General features: G+C 46.1%; 1 protein-coding gene across 1 annotated transcript in view; it reads right to left on the reverse strand.

Annotated features, from left to right (window-relative positions):
* PLXNA4 (plexin A4) overlaps window positions 1-16,193 on the reverse strand; it is a 362,709-nt gene that overhangs the window by 147,544 nt on the left and 198,972 nt on the right. Inside the window, exon 3 of the mRNA XM_019452774.2 lies at window positions 8,237-8,368. Within this exon, the coding sequence (XP_019308319.1) occupies window positions 8,237-8,368 (132 nt within the window). The remainder of the gene's footprint in view (window positions 1-8,236; window positions 8,369-16,193) is intronic.

The raw sequence follows: 16,193 nt of genomic DNA on the forward strand, positions 1-16,193 counted from the left end.
GACTTCAAAATGGACAGGGGCGGCTGTGCCAGGGCGTCCTGGGGAGCTGGTGCCCAGAGCTGAACTGGCCTTTAATGCCCAAAGTGGTTTGTCCAGGCGTCCCTTTCCCTGGCGACAATACGTTCTCTAAGAGTATTGGTAATTATAATGATGATAACGGTGGAGATAACTCCCACAACTTGCTGAAAGCCTACTGCATGCTAGCCACTTCACATTATTACCTTTAATCCTAAAAGCCCTGAAAGGTAGTTATTATCATTTGCATTTTACACATGAAGAAATTAAAGCACAAAGCGCATGAGCGATTTGCTCCAGTGGCAGACCTGGTGAGAGCAAAGGACCAGGATGAAAGCCCGAGTTCATGGCCTATTTGTAACCACCCTGTGGTCTCCATCCTGCACTGCCTTCCACTCACCCCGTCTGGGAAACATCAGGCCACTGTCATGTTTCCTCTTGGGGAGGTTACTAAACTCAATCATATTCAGGAGTTCAAGACTTTGTGCCTACACGAGTGACCACTTGGAAGCATGTCTGTTGGAAGAGGAGGGGACTCCCCTGCCTACCCCCTCTATGGGATGGGCTGACTGTGTCTGGGGTCCCATGTGCCCCAAGATGCTCTAGAATAAATGTTGCAAGGAAGCTCTTGTCCCAACCTGTATCAGGCTGGAAGCAAGGACGAATAAGCCAAGGCACCTCTGACTTCCTGCCATCTCCCCCGCTGCCCCATTCGGCCCTCCACCCTCAGTAAGCCCTTTTGCCTTCTGAGGCTTGTTTTGACACCTGAGGAGTCGGGTATATAACTTTCTGCTGGCAAGGGCAGAAGGGGAAGCGTGTCCCTGGCGCCCACAGAGAGCCCCATGTCCCTCAAGGAGGGGCTGGAGAAGACACTCCGAGAGAAATGGAGTTGGATTCTAACTTGGCTCCTTGGCCAACCTGCTGTGTGACACTGGACAAGCCACTAACTTCTCTGGGTGTCAGTGTCCCCCTCAGCCGCACTGGGATAAGGCAGTAGGAGGGGGGAGGACCCAATAAGCCTTGAGGGCTTTTCCAATTCTGGGGTTTCGTGATGCGAGGGAGAAGCCAGGCTCTCGGCACCTAGTGAGTGTGGGAAGCTGGGGCAGGAAGTCATCCCCCGGTTCCACGACAGTAAAATGGAGATGTTCTGCCTTCGTTGAGAAGGAGGTGAGAGGTGGGAGCATCTCAGTAATGACACGCTGGGACCTTCGGGATCAGCTCCAGACGAGCGGGAAGGCTTCCTTCTGAGTGAAATTGGGTAAAACACTGCAACAGGCTTCCTCTTTTTCCGAGTGTCTGAGGTGGCTCCGTTTCCTGTCACTCACTCTCAGGTCGGTGCTTCAAGTTCTCTCTCCCAGGAGCCATCAGAACAGCCTGGTCTGGATGCCAGGAGCAAACGTCCAAATGGGCTTGTTACAGTGTCAGCCATCCAGACACGAGCTGCAGCTTCAGCTCAGTCCCCTGCAAGGGCCGGAGGAATGACGCCAGACGGCCGTGTCACCCTCTGCAAATGCACCTCACGAGAGACGGGCCCTGCACCTGGTGCCGAGAGTCAGAATCTCTCTTACGGGAGCCTAGTGGGGGCAGAAACTATCTTCGCAGCTTCACCTTATATGAGATGGGTGTCTGCAGACATCCAAGATTGTCAGAATTCTCATTGGCTGTCCTCTGAACACCCCTGGGAGGCAGGCTGGAGATGGGAGGGACACTGAGGCACAGAGAAGCAGCAGTGGCCCCTCATCACACAAGGGGTACCAGCAGAGGCACCATCCAGTTAGAGGTTCTGGCCCCAAGTGGCTTGAGCCGGTCTGGGAGCACAGTACCACCTTCCCTTTGAACCAAACTTGCCCATGAAAGACTCAACGTGGTAAACATCCCAACCACAAAGGGACCCTCTCACCAATTTCCTCCCAACAGGCATACTTGACCAGCTCTGTTTCACAACCCTGAGTGAAGAGCTTGTAAAGAAACACGAAGAACAGGGAAGGGGATAGGTCAACAGGTCCCCGTTCACCCCCTTTTACACCTATGCCTCTCTCGGAAGACTTCTCTGACCACTCTGTTTAAAATGGCAACTCTTGGGGCACCTGGATGGCTCAGTCAGTTAAGCATCCAACTTGGGCTCAGGTCATGAGCCCCTGGTTCATGGGCTCAAACCCCACATCAGGCTCTGTGCTGATAGCTCAGAGCCTGGAGCCTGCTTCAGATTCTGTGTCTCCCCCTTTCTCTGCTCCTTCCCTGCTCTTGCACTCTCTGTCTCTCATTCTCTCAAAAATCGATAAACATTAAAAAAAAAAATTAAAATGGCAACTCTTTTGCTTTGACTAAGTCTCCAGATCCCATTTACCCCTCTCCATATCCTTTTCCCCCTAACCTACTGTGTGATTTATCTGGTATGTTGATTGCTTCTTTGCTCTGTCCTCTTGCTAAAACTGTAAGCCCCTGCAGTCAAGGTGGTTTACCTGTTTCTTTACTGTTGTAGCCCCAATGCCAAGGCTAGCACCCGGCTCACGGCAGATGCTTAGTGAATATTTGCTGAGTGAATGGATGACTCAGGCCTAGGTAATACGTTATAAAACAAGATGGCGCTCACTACTTGACCCCTGGATTATCCTGGAAGCAACCAAGTAGAGCTACCCCACCTTGTCCCGCCCTCCTAGTAACTCCAAGTAGCAGGTGGACCCACCTGCATGACCCACCTCCTTGGCCCCCACAGGCATCCTATCCTGGATCACAGCCAGCACTGTGAGTGTCACCAACTCATGTGAGTGTCCCCAGGCACCTGGAAGCAGACCCACTATCAACAGGAGTCGGTAAAACAAAGGACGCCATGAAAGATGGCTTTGGCCCAGACACAACCAAAGTGTTATCTCCCACGCAGAAACACACGTTTGAGGCCTCTGGCTTTCAGGCAGGGAAGAGCTGCTGTGTGAAATGGCTGGGATGCTGAATCTGCCACTTGTTCTGGAGCCTTTCAAAGAAGAGACTTGCCTTGCGTGGGGGACAGCTGCTTCTTTCCTGGCGGGGGGCTGTTCCAGGGTACCTGAGGACAGCACAGCTCTGCCACCACATCTCTTCATCGATCTGCCTCGCTGACATTTTTTCTCACATCGCTGCCATAGCTTTGGCAGGTTTTTATCACAACAGTTTCAGTGTGCAGAGACATTCCCTCGGGGGTACTAGAGTCGTGGTAAATACACACCATATACACACACAGACGTGTACAAAGCAAGAAGGAGACTGATGGGAGACATGCAGATGGGGACAGACATGGGAGCAGACGTGCATGTGTGTGCACACACACGCACACGCACACCCTGTGAACACACCCAGCGGACACTCACTGCCACACTCCAAGGAGAAATTTATATGGAAAGTGAAAGCCATTCGAGGTGAGAAATAAAGAGGAAGTCACATATTCCCAACAGCAGAAGCAATATCCTCACTCAGAATTATTCAACTTGCAAATAATCATAATAGGTTGGATGTGCGCTCACTTCTAGATGCTGAGCCAAGCTCTTCCTACAGGCATTATCTCATTTAGTCTTCATCGGCGCCCTAGGAGATCAATGCCCTTTATTACATTCCCCATTTCACAGGTCACAAATTGAGGTGCAGCCGCTCTCCCAGTGCATCCCATTCCAGAGAAGCCCGTCTGCATCCCCAGAAACACCAAGTCGCGTTCCCATCTCACAACCTTTGTGCCAGCTGTTCCTTCTGCCTGGATGACGACTGACCCCCAGTCGCCTCCTGCCCTTCACTTTATCCTTCTCTCTGCTCGAAAGTTCCCTTCTTGGCACCTCCCTGACAACCTTCCTTAAAGGAGCATTCCCCATCATGTTCCTGGAAACCACTGCCTTCCCACCGAGTCTGTTAAATTTTTCATTGTATTCGCCATTACCTAACATACATCATTTATTCATTTACTCATTCATTGTCTGTCTCTCTACCTAAACTATAAGCACTATCAGGGCAGGGATTTTGTCTATCTTGTTCCCCACTGAATCTCTAGTATCTAGAAAGTGCCGACTCATAGTAGGTGCTCAATATTTAATATTGAATGAATAAATGAGGTAGTGAGAGAGTTAGTAACTTGTCTATGGTCTCAGAGCCAGGACTTATATAGTATTTCTATGCATGCACACACACACACACACACACACACACACACACACACACACACACACTCCATTCTCTACTTCTACTCTTATACCATCCTTACCTTTTCCAACCCTCTAATCACATGATGACTGGCTCCCCTGACAACCAGCCACCCCCTCCATCTTTAGGAGATTTCCAAAAGTCACTCAATTAACATAAATTCAGTTGTGGTTGGAAGGGGCTTATTGTGAATAACAAGACACCCCTTCCACTTTTATGGATCCCAAAGATTTCAGAAACTGAGGGCAAGAGACCAAATATTACAACAAAAGATTCTCCCATTGCTTTATTCACTCAGGATACTCCAAGGGTCCTGGAACTCAGTGCCAGAAATAGGGATGAAGACCAAATATATGTTTCTTATTATAAGTCACAATATTGCAATTCAGTATATTATATATGTCTAGCACATCAGATCTACAATACTACTATTTAAGAGATGGCTAAAGTAGGCTACTTAGGTTTTTATAATCTTTTTTTAAAAGCTTTTTATTTATTTATTTTGAGAGAGAGAGCACGCATATGAGTAGGGGAGGAGCAGAGAGACAGGGAGAGAGAGAGAATCCCAAGAAGATTCTGCACTGTCAGCACAGAGACTGATGTGGGGTTCGAACCCATGAACTGTGAGATCATAATGAGAACCAAAGTCAAGAATGGGATGTACCACCCAGGTGCCCTAGGCTTTTAGGTTTAAACAGTATGTGTACTTAAATAAAAACATAAAGTAAAAATTAGTTCAGGACAGGGCAGGAGTTATGGCAGTGATAAACAGATGGTGGAAATTTGGGAGATACTTTCTTTGGCTGAAGTGTAGTCTTTTAATTATATACGTAAGTTTGAACTTGGGAATTAAGCAATAAATAAATAATAAATAATTTGTATCAGTCCTTCTCTTTTCTCTAAAAATTAAAAAAAAAATTTTTTTAACGTTTATTTATTTTTGAGACAGAGAGAGACAGAGCATGAACGGGGGAGGGTCAGAGAGAGAGGGAGACACAGAATCTGAAACAGGCTCCAGGCTCTGAGCCATCAGCACAGAGCCCGACGTGGGGCTGGAACTCATGGACTTCAGCTTCTGAGCTGAAGTCGGATGCTCAACCGACTGAGCCACCCAGGTGCCCCACTAAAATTTTTTTTAATGTTTATTATTTTTGAAGGAAAGCGAGACAGAGTGTGAGCAGGGGAGGGGCAGAGAGAGAGAGGGAGACACAGAATCCAAAGCAGAATCCAAAGCAGGCTCCAGGCTCTGAGCTGTCAGCACAGAGCCCAACGTGGGGCACGAACCCATGAACCATGAAATCATGACCTGAGCCGAAGTCAGACACTTCATCCACTGAGCAACCCAGGCACTCCAGTCCTTCTCTTTTCCAGTCCCGGGTCAATGATGACAGTGGGGATTCAATCAATAATTAATTAGTTAATTAACTCATCAAATAATTATCAAGGGCCTATTCGGTGAGGTTTAGACACACAAAGAAGACACAGGGCTGCCCTCAAGCTGCTGAAAGTCTGGTAAGAGAGAAAGACAAGGAGAGAAAGCCCAGTATGAGAAGAGCTACCAAAGAGGTGTCTAACCACAAGTGAGCAATCACCGATTGTGGAGCATGACAGCAGAGCTAGGTTTTGAGAAACGAGTCAGAATTACCCAGATGAGAAAGGGAAGTGCCCTCCAGGCAGAGCAGACATCATTGCTGAGCGTATACAGACTAACCTGTAGACTCAGGTGTCCTGACACAATGTGGCTGAGACCAACCCGCCAGCAGACAGAGGCTGGAGGGTCCCCAGTGTATTTACCAGGCTGCTCTTGCCCCGAACTCTACTTGGTACATGCCCTCAAAGCAGGCTCTGGGTCCTTGATGGGCTTTCCACTGGGACTGAATCCCTGTTCCCTACCCACCTTGGCCTTGACCTGAACTCCTATGCTCTATACCTGATAGATCACCCAGGATCTTGATGCCACCCCATGCCTGACTTCAAACACAGCCACAATGTCCAGACGCTTCTGTTGCAATGTCATAAAAATAAGAGCCTCCATTTATCAAGCCCTTACTCCACGCCAGGCTTGGTTCATGCTTGTTATACATGTTACATCGTTTGATTCTTGGAACACTATCGGATGTTATTATTACTTCCATACAATGGTTGAGAGCACTGAGTCTTACGGAGGTTAAGGAACTTACCTGAGATCATACTTAGTAAATGGTGGAGCTAAGGTTCATGCTCAGAATTTCTGACACCAAAGACTACGTGTTTAACTGTGCTATACTACCACTGTCCACAAAGAATGTGCAAACCCACTGGATACCAGTGTCGAGCCATCTGGGATTTTATTTTGATGGCAGGCTGCCCTCCATCTCTGTGAGGAGCAGTCCCAGAATGGATGAATGCCCTGGCCCTATCCATTCTTGTTTCCTTTATTTTCTAATAATCCGGAGCTCTCAGTGCACCTTATTCTCCCTGCTTGGGTAGGTACTAACCACTGATTGTGCTCTCAGGGAAGCAGAATGGGAGAGGAGAAGGAGCTCAGAATCCCAACTCAGTTATCAGAGGAGGCTCCGCACAGCATATATTTTCCATCTTTGGAAGTTCTCAAAGTTCTAGGTTCAGGAATCCTGGTTTTTACATTAAGGCAAGAAATCCTGAAATACTTAATGCCTTGTAGAGGTATTGAGTCTTTTCTGAGGGACTCAAGGAAAGCTGCTTCCCATCAGGGTCTAGGGCCTCAAAGGTAGGCAGGGAGTAGGGAGTGTGGGCCCCATCGGAAAAGAGCAAGGAATGAAAGCAAAGGAGCAGCCTCATACCCCGTCCTGGCTCCTGGGGTAAAATGTTCTTCTGTGAGCCCTACACCAGACAATTCCCAAGCCACGGCAGTCTCGATGAGGGCACCACAATGGGTCCCAGTGTGGTTGAGTGGGAGTCCCACACCAAGAGAAGATGTCATCAAGCTCTTGGGGAGGGTGGAGCTGCTGTGGGCTGCCAAGGCATAATGCACAAGCCCTGTGGGTGGCATAATGTAGTATTCATCTCCTGCACTGTGCAGAGAGGGGACAGGCAGAACAATCCAGACTCTGTCGGCAAGGTCCTCTGGGGAGTTCAGGCCTTGCTAATGAAGATGAATAAAGAGATGGGATCTGCCCCTCATGGCTGCTGCCTTTGTCACATACATATTCATGGACTGGAGGGACAGCTCCTGGGAATGACCCATCCTACATAGAGATGAGAGAGACGAGGTATGGCAGTGCTAATCCACTCTTGAGGTGGGTGTGTCTTGCGGGGTGGAACACTCTGGGCTGTGCACTCCAGGATATACTCTTAAATATAAGGGATTTTCAAGGTGATATTTATACTTTTGCCTGCTGCAGACATATCAGTCCTTGTATAAGCTCAAGGACCCTTGAAGAACTTACATAGTACTCAGCTGAATTCCAGAAACAATCCCAGCTTTGCTACTTGCTACTCAATGTCAGTTAACAGTAATGTCTGCACCCTCTGTTCTTCCTGGCTTGGCCTCATGGAATGAACTTGCTGGAACTTCATGTTAGAGTTATAGGTATACACAGGAAGGCTCAGAACACCAGCTGTATCATCTACCTCATACACACAGACCCTGTTTTTTGAATCTCCATCCATTAGATTGTTCTATGATGTTCCCTCAATCAAGATTTTTGGACAGCAAATCCTTGCCCACCATAGACCTCCAGGGTCCAGGAAGCTGAGTTTGGTAGTAGATTGTACTTTGTGTAAGGAAATCTAGACAAAAAACTTGGGTACCTGTACCATGTTTCTTCAAAAGAGAGTAAATGCTGGCCCTGAATCTATACTCACCATCACTTTGAAGTTAGTGGATTTGTTCTAGACTCCCAGATATTTTGATATTTTAAATGTTTCATCCCCTGTTTCAGTGCACTCAGCCTCAGTCCCCAGGCAGCTAACCAAAAGGATACACACTGAGCCAAATAAATCAAATCCCCTCTGCAGCTGGCCTCCTGTAGGTTTCTACTGAGCCACAGGCTAGCATTTAGCTGCAAGACTAATGTCTAACAGAGCCCAAGAGCCTTACCTGCCTTTCTGACATGATGTAGAGTTGCTCGTGGTCCTTGGAGAAGGCCATATCCCGGAGGACTGGGCCGGGGTCTACCACCTGCACAGTCTCATACTGGAGGGCACTGCCCCTGGGCCCATCTACCCGGATCTGTGGAGAAGAGGAAAAGGAGAGATGATGTGAGTTCAGATCCTAGAAGTCAAGCTACAGTCCAGAGACCCTCCCAACAGCTAAGGGAGAGGCAGTGAGCTCTGCCTCCACAGTGCCCAGAGGCCAGGCTCTGAGGAGCCTGAGTGATAGAAGCCCCCCATGGGCTTCCTGCTGGGAATGGCAAAGAGAAGGGAAGGCAGGGAGACCAAACTGGGCTCCACAAAGCATGTTATCCTCTCTGGCTACCTCTCCGGTGTTATCCTCTCTGGCTACCTCTGCCTCAGACTTAAGTCTTTGAGGCCTGGCTTGTACATCTTTGGAGAAGAGGATGGGGTTGGTATTAGGGAGTGGGAGCTGGGGATTGGGCGAATAATGGGTAACTGAAACTGCCACAGATCAGTGCCATCATGTAATAGAAAGGCAATATTATTTGCTACATTTGTGCTCAGGAAATAAATTGGGTGTAAGGATGTGGGCTGATTCTTTGAAACTGCTACCCAGCTATCATTGCCATACTGTTGAGGGGAACCAGGCAAGGAGCCAACCCCAGCAGTTTCACATTGAGTGGGCTACTTCTGGCGATTAAACCATTGGCTTATGCTTCAAGCTTTAGAGTAGATGTAGGCCCTAGACGTTCTATTTATGTCCCCAAAGAAGGGGACATGAGTATTCCAGGAAAATGCGTATTGGGCATGAGTCATCTCCAAACTTCCGAGAACACTTAGCATAGTAGATTACCCCTGGGCCATCCACAGGACTTCCTAGAACTGCTTAGACAATGTGGAGACAACCAGGAGAGACTTTTGCCCACATCCCCCATAGTGGAGGACAAATCTAGAAAGACAGGGACTTCCCAACCCCACATGATGCTCATCCGACCCTGGGTGCTGGCCCAGGTCTCCAGCATCAGAATCGTCAAAAGTCTGGCCTCATGGATTCAACACAATCACTGCCCAGCCCTAATAATGCTACTTACTCACCTAAGTTGGGACCAAGGGAACATGGGAAGGGGAGGGGAACAGTGGAGGGAGACAGGGAGAGGCACCAAACTTGATCAGATACCATTTGTATATGACTCTGTAAGGTACCCGCAATGTAATTTTAGAGATTTCAATAACAAAACTAAAGAACAATGATATTCCATATATTCCCATAATGTCCTCTTACTTTTAATTTTTAACCTTTCATGAGATCAAGGAGAAGAGAAGTTATTCAGAGGAACCAAATTACAGAAGGGAAAAACCACAGTAATGTCAACTGATGACATCAATTCATCTGAAAGTCTGCTGCTTCTCGTTTCTTTTGAATTTACCGAATTTTGACACTAGGTTATTTTGTGATTTATGTGTTTGATTTTAGGTTCGTTCCAGGCTCTGTTTGTTTGCTTTCCTCTTAAGCACTATTTTTAAGCCCTTCCTACACATCAGGCACTGAGAAATGGTTTTGCACATAATTCCTTATTGGTGTAATCCTCTCAATCCTGTGGGCTTAGTGGTCATTTGTCCTGACTTGCATGGCCCCTCTAGCATCCATTCCACCCTCTCTCACCTTTGGGGCAAGATTGGACCCACCCCCTGCTTCCTGGGGGTGCTCCCTGATGGGCACAAGCAAATCAGTTTAATCTCATTCTGTTGCCACAGTGATTGAAAGAAAACAGGCCCAGGCCAATCAACATGTGCACTCAGAGCAAAGCAGGGCAAGACAGTGTTTTGTGATCAGAGAACAGAGAATTTCTCCTCATCCTCAAAAGGGTCAAAGAAACAGCTAGCTCCCAGAACTGTGGGCAGCCGTCTTGTAATAAAGAGAGGAGTTGAAACCAGGGAAGGTACAGAGATGGAAAAAAATTGGTCTTTGGTGACATCCCCGAGGCACAAAATGACCCCAAAGCCTGCCCTATGTCAGGACTTTCGAGTTACTCATGTTATTTCCTTATCGTTAAAGGAACAAAAGGGCTTTCTGCAACGTCGAAAGTCCTACGTGATATACTGATGTAAGAGATGAGGAAAATGAGGCAGAGGTACATGAAACAATTAGCCTGAGATCTAAAATCTGGAGACAGAATGAGAATCCAGTTCCACTCTGAAGTCCATGCTTTTCCTATCATCGATTACATGAGACCTTGTTCCTTGATGGCTCTCATGTTTACTCCCTGGGCGTGCCACCCAAATAAAGGCAGGGCGCTGAGGTCAGCGTCTGTCTCTGGTCTACACAATTCCAGCGGTTTTCACTAGTCATTCCTAATTTTGATGCTGAAATACTTGAGCTTGACAAATATTTATTTTAAAAATGGAGAAATAAATCAATGAAGTTAAACCTCCTCTTTGCAGATTTCCCATTAAGTTCCTGAGAACAAAAACAAAACCAAAAACTGATAAAGGAGTTAAAGAAAATACTTTTAGCTCTGAAAATCAAAATGCCTCAGATTCCAATAGCCCTCCTGCTTCTGTACCCACCCCCACACCACCAGATGTCCATCCTGGCCAGGTCTTTCCTTAATCTGAATGAAATGAGAGTTCATGCAAAACCAATTGGGATTACCACCCAAGTCTGACCGCGTGGCGATGGCCTTGGCCCCCAGCCCAGCCAGGCTTCATCCCCAGCTGTGAGTCAACTCTGGTGCAGCAGCACAAGAATGACAAGAGTGATACTGAGCACCCTGGCTTGTCTCCAGCCCCCTCAGGCTGCCGGCAGGAGTAGGCTCCCCTAGGGAATGCTGCTAGATATGAGTCCCATCCAGTGCCCATGGTCTAATCCCCAAGGGAAATTGGATTCAGTGTCTGATCAATCTTCTTTATCATTGGTCCCCCACTCCCTGCTCTTTAGAGCAAGGTGACAGGCTGGATATAGGTAGACATCAGAGGAAGCCAGGTGAGCTGGGGCAGGGACAGAGGGGGTGGACCAGGGAGCACCTAGGGCAAGTTTTCATGAGCCTTCCCCAGGGAGGGAGGATGGGGTTATGATACCCCCTTCCACACTCCACCTGGGTGGGAAATCAGTAGTTGGAAAGGCAGGGTTCCCTCTCCTCATACACCTCCCCAGTCCACTACTTATTTCGGAAAACAGAAAGGAAAGCATTCGTTATCTCCCTGCGGAAAGACTCTCACACAGATCTTGGATAAAAGGAGTTTGTGGTAGGATTTGCTTAGTGATGGACAATCATAAAATTGAGGTAGGATGACCCAGTTGTGGGCTCCCTTGGTCTCCCACAAACAATAGCAACAAGAACTGCTAATAACTGGGTGGCTAGTGTGTGCCAGGGCTCATGCCAGCCTTTCTACATATATTAGCTTCTCATTTAAACCACAGAACTCTGTGCATTGATATTGTCCCAATTACAGGTGAGGTACAGAGAGGTTTAGCAAGTTGTTCATGGTCACACATCTAGCGAACAGCATGGCCTTGACCCATACCAAGGTCTGACTGATTCTGTCCGTGCCTCCTTGTGTTTACATACCACACCAGTGCATGTTGAACCAGGTTCTTGCAGCTATATAAACCTGCATCCCTTCAAGAAATGAAAGCAGTTGGTATTAAATAAATAGCACCCTTAGAGTGCTGGAGAAACCATCTCTGTATCCACTACAGTTCTTTTGGGAGCGAATCATGCACATGAGTGAAGAAGATGCTGTCATGAATTTTCAAATAATGATCCCTTATATTTGTGTTTTATACCTTGCACAGCATTCTTAAATAACATTGTCTCACTGGATGGCTGTAAGATTTTTATGATGTTGACCACTAGCATAATAATCCTCATTTTACTGATGAAGAAAGTGAGGTTGGAGCTGTCTTATGCATTGCCCAAAGTTCAGTGATAAAACCAGTGACAGTTGGGTCTAGAACTCAGGTCTCCTGATTCCTAGCTCAGTGCTTGCCTCTTAGCGATTTAGATTTTTCCAAAAGCCTTTGACAAGGTTCCACATGAAAAGGTATTTAAAAATAATGAGTCTCTGTGGGACTTTGGGCAGTTTGACCAAGGAGAGAGAACTGACTTAGAGACAGAAAAAGACCCGTTTCTGCATGGAGAAGTAGGCACTGCGGGACTTTTCAAGCACTGGTGTTATGACTTGTTTTATTTAATATTTTGTATAAGTGGTCTCGAGGAGGGAGCAGGAAACTAGGGAGATGATTCTAAGCCCTTTGGGATAGCAAGAAGGCCAATGATGGAGAGCGACTACAGAAAGATGGGGCATCCTCAGCAAAGTCTGGGGAGGGGAGCTGCACATGTGCAAAAGGCCTGGGATTGCGTGTCTCATGAGCACAGAGACTCAGCATTGTAGCCCCACCCAGCACAGCACCCAGGACATGGCTGGTACTAACAAGTAGTTCCTGATGAGTGTCAGCGAGAGCGTGGAGAAAGAATACTCTTGCTCGCTGTTGATGAAAATGTAGACTGGGGGGCCCCTGGATGGTTTAGTCAGTGGTTGAGCATCCGATCCTTGATTTCAGTTCAGGTCATGATCTCATGGTTCATGAAATCCAGCTCTGTGCTAACAGTGTGGAGCCAGCTTGGGATTCTCTCTCCCTATCTCTGCCCCTCCCTGATGCATTCTCTCTTTCTCTCTCTCTCTCGAAAATAAATAAATAAACATTTAAAAAATGTAAATTGGTGCAGTCACTATGGAAAACAGTATGAGGGTCCTCAAAAATTAAAAATAGAACTACTTTATGATCAAGCAGTCCTACTCCTGGGTATTTATCCAAAGGAAACAAAATCAGTATCTCAAAGAGATAACTGCACTCCTATGCTCAATGTAGCATTATTTACAATAGCCAAGATGTGAGAACAATCTAAATATCCATAGATGGATGAAAGGATAAAGAAAGGTCATATGTATCTATATCTATATCTACACACACATATATACACACATACACATATACATACGCATATACATATATATTTGCTATATATGTATATATACACAAAACATATATATGTGTATATATAATCATATTATATATATGTATATGTACATATATGTAAAGCCTTAAAAAAGAAAGAAAATCCTGCCATTTGCAGTAAGATGGATGAACCTGGAGAACATTATCCTATATGAAATATGTCAGACACAAAAAGACAAATACTGCATGATCTCATTTCCATGTGGAATTTAAAATAGTCAAACTCGCAGAAGCAAAGACTGGAATGGAATGGCCGTTGCCAGGGGACTGGGGGTTGGGGAAGATGGGGAGATCTTGGTCAAGTGGCACAATGTTTCAGTTATAAGATGAATAAGTTCTGAAAATCTAATACAGCAATTGACTATAGTTAATAACACTGAATTGTATATTTGAAATTTGCTAAGAAGGTAGATCTTAAGTGTTCTGATCTCACACACACACACACACACACACACACACACACACACACACAAAAGGAAACAGTAACTATGTGAAGCGATGGATATGTTAATTAACTTGATTGTGCCAAGTATTTCACAATACATCCGTATATCAAGTTGTATATCTTAAATACATACAACTTGTATTTGGTAATTATAAAAGATGGGAAAAAAATAAGTAGTTACTACATAAATGATTAACTCTCTATGGGAAAAACAAGCTACATTCTACCAATGGGACCGTGGACTGATCAGAATGAGACCAAGGAATACTCAAAGTGAGAGGCAGGACCAAGAAAGGAGAGCTTAGTGTCATCATTCACTGTTCTAGATCCTCTGTGACAGTCCAATGGCCAGCAACATTCAAGCAGCATTCAAATAGGATTTCAGGGGAAAACAGACAAACAGAAGCAATTCTCCTGGCCAAGTTCACTTGAATACAGAATATCATGTCCATTTCACTCCTGATAAGGTAGAAACATAAACCAGATGCCTGCGAGAACAGCCTTGGAAAGATGCCTCAGGCCACAAAGACATAGCTGAGATCAAAGGAGATGTGTTGGCCAGTGGCTGTGGTTCAGTCAGCAATTCAAGGGCCACCTGAAGTTTGTGAGGTGACAGCTAAGAACACACAGGAGTTATTATTGTACACATCAGGACAAATAAGATTTATTATTTTACACAACGCAGATGATACTTGTGGATCACCTAAGCGGTGAGAAAGTAGATTTTTTTTTTTTTAAGATACAAAATGTAAAGACGCTGCTAATGTAAATTTGGGTGTTTAGAAGATGTTATTCTTTGAGGCTAACACCGAAGAGAAAATCCCATCCTAACCCTACACGTCCCTTGACAGAGCGACATTCCACATTCATTCATCATCATCCAAAGTGCCTTTATGGAATGCCACTGTGTTCTAGGCTCCGAGCTAGCGTTTGGAGAAGAAAGGGGTGTCTTCGTCCTGCCCTCCAGGAGACCTCCTGAAGTGCTCAGCTATCACACAAATAAGGCCAAGTGGCAAATGCTACAACAGAGGGTGTTCATAGGTCTCTGTTCCTTCTTCCCAGGAGACCTAGCCACTGACTAGAGTGTAACCAGGAATTATCAGCCCAGCCCCAAGAGAGGCTCAAGGGAGCATGTGGGCTCCCAACATGGCACCCCCAACTCTCGAAAGTTTGACTAATAAAACACATAGTGGGTAATACCAGATTTATTTAAAAGCCACCCTGGGAGACAAAGTCTCGTGGGTCCATAGGAAGATTGACCTGGAGTAGCACAATTAGTGGTACTAACAGATTTTATAAAGATATGTCCATGTTGGCCAAAAGAAGTAAGAGTAAAAAATATGAAAAAGGGGGTCGGAGGGGGAAAATGTGGTTGTCTTCATGCAGCACTGTCTTGAGGAGGCTGAGTGTAAGTGTGTTCTCTGTGGTAGGGCGTGGTGTCCCTTCAGGTCTCACCAAAGACCCAACAGAACATTCTTCCGACCAGTGCTGCCCCAAAGAAATATAATGCCAGTCATAAGTGTGGGTCACATGCGCAATTTTAAATTTTCTACTAGTGGGTACATTAAAAAAGAAACGGGTAGGGGCATCTGGGTGGCTCAGTCAGTTGAGCATCGGACTCTTGATTTTGGTTCAGGTCATGATCTCGCAGTCCGTGGGTTTGATCCCTGCATTGGACTCTGTGCTGACAAGCACAGAGCCTGCTTGGGATTCTCTTTCTGCCTCTCTCTCTGCCTCTCCCTGCTCTCTCTCTCAAAAATACATAAACATAAAAAAAGAAACAGGTAAAATTAATTAATGAATTATAATTAGTTTTAATAATCTACTTTATCTGACCCAATGTGCCCCAAATATTATTATTTTCACGTGTATACAGCATAAAAAATTGTAAGTGAAAAATTGACATTTGTTTCCTTGTACTAAATCTTCGAAAACCTAATGTGTATATATTTTATACTTACAAGCAAACCTTAGAATGGACCAGCCATATTTCAGGTACTTTATAGCTACGTGTGACCAGTGACTATCATATTGGATGGCACACCTCTAGATTACTGTCACCCCTGTGTTCTGATCTACACTCTCCAAGCAGTGTTGTTAATAATTTGGCTGCTGACCATCCTTCTGGAGGTGCCTTCAGTTGAGATCTTGCTCACTTCCTTCCCCTGCTACAATGCCCTTGTGTCTCCCGGGACCTTCAATTTATAGCAAGATGCGTGTGCCTAACTGTCTTCGCTTTTCTGGAGCTCACGAGTTGTAAGCTCCAACGAACTGTGTGGGCCCCATCAGCTCAAGCAAGTTACAACATGCAGCCGTGGGTGCTCGGTTCTGGTCCAGGCTAGCGCTCAGCAAGCTCATTTGATGCAGCCATGCCTCTTTCCACATTCAGGCAACAGGCGCTCTGGGCACACCTCTTGCATGTCAGGAACCCCCTGTACCCTGGGTGACGGTCAAAACATTTAAGAACTGCTGAGG

Source organism: Panthera pardus, unplaced genomic scaffold, assembly GCF_024362965.1.
Source record: "Panthera pardus isolate Hobbes unplaced genomic scaffold, ASM2436296v1 HiC_scaffold_8, whole genome shotgun sequence".
In the NCBI taxonomy this organism is placed as follows: Eukaryota; Metazoa; Chordata; class Mammalia; order Carnivora; family Felidae; genus Panthera; species Panthera pardus.